The 5374-nt window shown below is 38.4% G+C and overlaps 1 protein-coding gene across 1 annotated transcript; it reads right to left on the bottom strand.

The window, feature by feature from the left end:
* Nucleotides 1–3196: 3196 nt before the first annotated feature.
* On the bottom strand, nucleotides 3197–5041 carry LOC139731628 (uncharacterized). The gene is made up of 2 exons (XM_071642519.1): nucleotides 4764–5041; nucleotides 3197–3842 (listed from the first exon to the last, which is right to left on the bottom strand). The coding sequence occupies exons 1-2, from the start codon at nucleotides 5039–5041 to the stop codon at nucleotides 3197–3199; spliced, it is 924 nt and encodes a 307-aa protein (XP_071498620.1).
* Nucleotides 5042–5374: the final 333 nt, after the last annotated feature.

Below are 5374 nucleotides of genomic sequence, written 5' to 3'. Positions count from 1 at the left end.
TGGCTGTTTGGTCTTCTGTGGTGCCCCAACGGTCTTCTCGACTACGGATGTGTAAGATGTAAGATATATTGTGGAGAAATAATTGAGATCATTCATAATTTGAAAGAATCTAAAAGCTCAGGCTGTGATGGAATTGATAATTTAAAAACATAATTCCCCCAAATAACAGATCACTTAGTACAATCTACTGCTCACGACTAGACTTGTACCAGATAATAAGAAGATTGCAAAAGTTATTCTTGTATATTATAATAAAGAAAGGGGAGAAGAACGACGTTAACAAATACAGACCGATATCTTCATTCACTAAAAAAAAAGAAAAAAATCCAAAGAAAATTTTGAAAGCTTTGAGGTAGAACACTCGTTTCTTTAGTTATAACTTCTTCTTCTTCTTTTTTGCTACAATGGCAAAGTGTGCATTGTTCCTTTTTTCGCTATAATACCATTCGTACATATAATTACTTTTTTGTGTGTTCAAAGAACTTTCCTCCCGAGCTGAATGAAAGTCGAATTGACTCATGTACCACTTTGTATTATGTTTTTTTCTTGATGGAAATATATACGCAATTGAATTGAATTGAATTGAATTGTCACTCTCTGTACAAATGTATAATTTACTTGTAAGGTTGCAATTACTGATCTACCTTTTTAACAAACATGTCAGAAAATGAACTTGGAAATATACATAATTATAATATACGGAGGATAACAATGGATTTAAAACTTTAAAAATCTGTCATAGCACATCATCACCCTCTGCACTAACATTTTTTTTTTTTGTTGCTTTCATTCAATATACCTTGTCCGCACTGGACTACAGTACTTAACATAACGATATCATAATTTTAGAGCCTGACTGGTATTTGTTCCAAGTTCACGGTATCACTGCCGCTGTCATCATATATATAAAAAAAAAAATCGGCTCAAAGCGTATCTATTGCTGACGCTTTCCAAAAACTCAAAAGCACCAATGTGTGTTCACTTCAAAATGCGAGCGTTGCATTTCATTTATACTGGCGCATCCAGTCTCACGTAATAGTTGTGATAAGAATGTTTGAGGTTTATTTTCAAATTCAGGTGATCAAATTCCCACTTTGTGCACTTAGAATTGTGAGGAACCGTTTAAAAAAAGGAAGAGGGGGTACGAGGGTTGGTTACTTCTGATAAAATGAACACACATAGGCCTATACATAATCAAACCCTCATACCCTTAATGCACAAACATACACACACCAGAAATCGTATTGTCACATATTTTTGGAGTTTCTGTACTGTTCTCAAGTTGTTTCTCCTTACAATGATATCGCAACGATATGTGTTCACAAAATGATCATGTAAAATGCCATGCATTATTTTAATACTCGATTTCTGATAAATATAAGTAGTATAATATATTATGTAATATGTTATATTTCTTGTGTGTGTGTGTGTGTGTGTGTGTGTATGATAAGGGCGAGTTTAGCAACCAAACGATAATTCCAGCGTGTAGGTGTCCTGCTTCTTGATGACACCATACATCTAGAAGAGACAGCACCCCTGCATTTTCCACATTTCAAAGACCAAGTGGCACACAACATATGATCTCACAGTCCCGAAAGGTCGTGGAAACCAATCACAGGAAGATATTATTAATCAATAATGTTTATAATGTTCATGTTATCAGTTATGAGATTCTCTAAGATTGCTGTTGAAGCGGTCGCGGAACTTTGTGTGTTTGTTTGTGTGTGTGTGTGTGTGTGTGTGTGTGTGTGTGTGTTAGTGGGGGTGGGGCTAGTTCCTGGTTATTTATTTTTTACCATATGAACAATGAAACATTTTAAAGTTCTAATTCAATATGAAACATAACATTTTGTCACATCATAGTTATTCATAATTTTTCATAACGTCCTGAAGCGAGAAGTGAAAGATGTGAAAATAACCCATCTCGGTGATATACTGAGGTTATGATTTAAGGCATTGCAGGAAGAAAAATGGTAGATAAATAGGGAATGACCATAAAGAGAAAAATATGGTCTGGTTTTCACGAATTCGAAAGAGAAACACACACACACAGGACAATGCGTCAATTTTTAGAACTCTTGATTCTTTAATTGGTAGATGAATCCATTTTATATTTAATTCGCGCAGTGCTGTATACTAAATAATCATTAGTCTTGACTAATTTGACATTAAGACTTATGATAACAATGAGAAACTTTTGTACGTAATTTCAGTAAAGCTTGTATATTCATATTCATAACTGACAGAATGCCAAATGGTTGACATTTTGAAACAATGGGAAATGTATAGATTGGCCATGGAAATGGACTATTATAAGGATAAACCACATCGAACTTACTGATTCTGTAATGCAATTTAGAGCAGGGAACCAGACAGTAGATATTTACTCTCAGAAACGAGACTATACACTACAAAGGAAACAACAATAAAATATTTTTTTTTAATTGAGATATTCATATAGCTTCATTTGTTGATCGTCTGTACATAAACTTTGATGCCCTGTATACATCATTTATGTGTTATCAGACATCTGACTTGCTTTATTTGATGTAAAAACGTACGTGGTAGATTATGGCTATGTAGAGTACACGGTAATCGACACGTTTTTAAAAGTGTGGGGGTTTCGGGTTATGGGTTACATCAGCTAACAAGCAACAACAACAACAAAAAAAACAACAACGAAAGGGGGTTCTTCAGCGGAACCATTTCCGGGTTTCATCAGCTAACATTTCCCGGTTTAGTCAGCTGACGATCAAAAACAAAAGTAGGGGGCAAAGTGGTTACACCCTATGCATTCATAAGTATTGAACAGAAAAAAGCGGGAGACCCCCTCCCCCCTTTCGTCTGCCCTGAAGTTAAGATATAGGGAAGAAGAGAGACAACTAAAGCATTCGTTGTCCGTAAGTGACGGACGTAGTTGTAAACACGGCGTAAAATAATCAAAAAGAACAAGGACAGAAATAACGACCTTCGGTCGCATTGTTTGAAACACAGGTAGCAATGGGCGAAGATAAGATTAAATACACAACATATGAGCATAGTTCCGTATGCTATATCAAGCTATAATTATTCACATTTTTTTTTACACGGATTAACTTTTCTGTCTCGCTGCAGCTGCAGACAAGCGATAATAGTACACCTGAATCCTACAGTCATACTCGTTCCATGTTACCTAATCTCATATTAACTTTGACGTTCAAATTCTGAGCCTGTTTCCGTACATCTCCTCAAAGTATACCTTGACCTTGTCAGAACAACGTATGACGTCAGGAGTCAATTGTTCTGGAAACTTGCTAGGAGGAAGAAATTCGCTGCTCCTCATCGCCCTGCCGTAAAAATTGCGAAGATCAAATACAAGGCTGTCCCCGGCAGCTTTCCACGTTTTGAGGGACTCCATGGAAGCATCCCATTTTAGGAGTGACTCGCTGTAGGGGATTCCCACCGCTGCGCAATATGCGTTTAGGACTTCCGCTGGCTTCGCCAAGAAATCATCAGCATCGATCACGATAGGGTCGTTATCGATATGTTGTCTGACGTATTTCCAGACGTCGTAGAGCTCCTTCATGAAACAGCCCGGAGGGAAAAACTTGTCATCGCGTTCGATGTCGTATGTCCGTTCGTCAGCAGATTCTCCTTCGAGAAGTCCGAGCTGAAGAAACTGCGTGTACATGGCTTGTCGATACGAGCTGATAGAGCGAATGGGATCGCGGATGAGGAAGGTATGCTTGTATCCTTTAGGAATGTACTGGAGAGCGTTGGAAGGGACCATGCCTGCACCCATATCCTTGACGAATACGTGTTTGCTGGTAGCCGTCTCAAGCATCTCTTTCACGGATCCATATCTGTGGCATGATATAATAAAGGATAATGAAACATTTTGATTTAAAGCTTTCAACTTTATGAATATGAATGAATCATCACACATTTTAGATTACAGCATTTCTATCAAATATAAGATGATATCAGGAATGTGCACAATAAAACACACACAAAAAAAAGGAAAAAAAAACTCGTAGAAGCCTGATGAACATAATTGTGTCTTGAATGCATTTGTATTGCTTGGCCAGTTCTCTAACCATGGGTGAGTCAAACAGGCAAGTATGAATTTCTTCAAGTTCATTATTATGATTTATCGGAGGCAGATATTTTAGTTCACTTCTCCCAGATCATTCTGAGTGCAATTTTTAGGATCTTGATGTGTATTGTCATTGAAGCGGGCAAACTCACTTTCTGTCTTTATGTAAGTTTTCATGTACCTCCCGCGACGCAAAGGGAGAAAAAAAAAACAAGTACACGGAAAATAACAAGTCCTCAAAAGCTCTGTTTTTTGTTTATTTTAGTCTCTTCTATTTTTTTATCTTAAATTTTCCTAATTGCTGTTGTATAAGAATTGATCAGAGACTTCTTGTGATGAAAGAGAGTAAAATGTGAATTATTCACCAAAAGACAACGACAGATATTTTACAGGCCTACCTCCCCCCCCCCCCCCCCCCCCCCCCCGGGAAAGCGAAACTTCATACTTTCAGCGGTTTTTGAAACGCCCTTCAATTTGCAAATCCAGTATCCTTTCGACAACTTCGTTTTCAACAATGTGTTTGAAAACTTTAGTTTAAAAAGTGTCTAAAAGATACACTCTGTAATTAACCTAGTATATTTTGACGATAATCATTATAAATCAACTTTCAATTTCCTCCCGAAATACTGAAAGAAACAAGAGCCATGAAACCGTCGTAAATTCCGACAGCAAAATTGACAGAACTCACGCAAGGCGTTTCGGCTCTACTCTCGACCCTGCCGCAGTACTGACAAACTGGGCTGCTTCAGCCAGCGCCTCCTCGTTTCCCTCGTACATCATCGGGATATCTTCGCCGCAAGAGGCCTTATGTGCGGCTGCCGCAGCGAAACAATATTGGTATGGTTCGAAATGGACCTCCAAATCTTGCACAGCGCTCAGGCATTTTGTTAAGGCAGATGAGATAGTCCGTGGGACACACCACATGATCACTCTTGACCCTCCCTTTGATGTTTCAGCGGAAGACATTTTTCAGTCTCTCTTTGGCACAACGAATGGTTCAAATGAGTGAAAGGAGGAGAAAATGTGCTCAGTGGGTACTTCAGTACGAGTTTGATTCCGCCTCTCAACCTTCTCCTGACGCGTGTTCACTACCTGTCTCTCTCAGCCCAGATGGTAATCTAGCAGAGTCACGGGTGATGTTCCTTCATTAGACGGGACAAGGTGCACAGTGCCGCTTATATACCTTTATCTTGCAGTATGTAACCCTGAGAAAAAATTATTTCGTATCACGATCGAGTGCGCCCGCTGTGGATTTGCATTACTTGGTATTTCACAATATGTATATTCAATAAGGGAGGT

Source organism: Diadema antillarum, unplaced genomic scaffold, assembly GCF_040938485.1.
Source record: "Diadema antillarum isolate AM-2024a unplaced genomic scaffold, OU_Dant_1.0 seq00000382_RagTag, whole genome shotgun sequence".
Taxonomy (NCBI): domain Eukaryota; kingdom Metazoa; phylum Echinodermata; class Echinoidea; order Diadematoida; family Diadematidae; genus Diadema; species Diadema antillarum.
Note: the sequence above shows the minus strand (reverse complement) of the source record. Positions and strands in the feature narration are given on the sequence as shown.

What these genes read in the sequence shown, in the direction of transcription:
- LOC139731628 (XM_071642519.1), bottom strand. Translation starts at nt 5,041, where the DNA reads ATGTCTTCCGCTGAAACATCAAAGGGAGGGTCAAGAGTGATCATGTGG. An exon ending in GTAGAGCCGAAACGCCTTGC is followed by an intron (nt 3,843 to 4,763) that starts GTGAGTTCTGTC and finishes ATCATGCCACAG; the next exon opens with ATATGGATCCGTGAAAGAGA.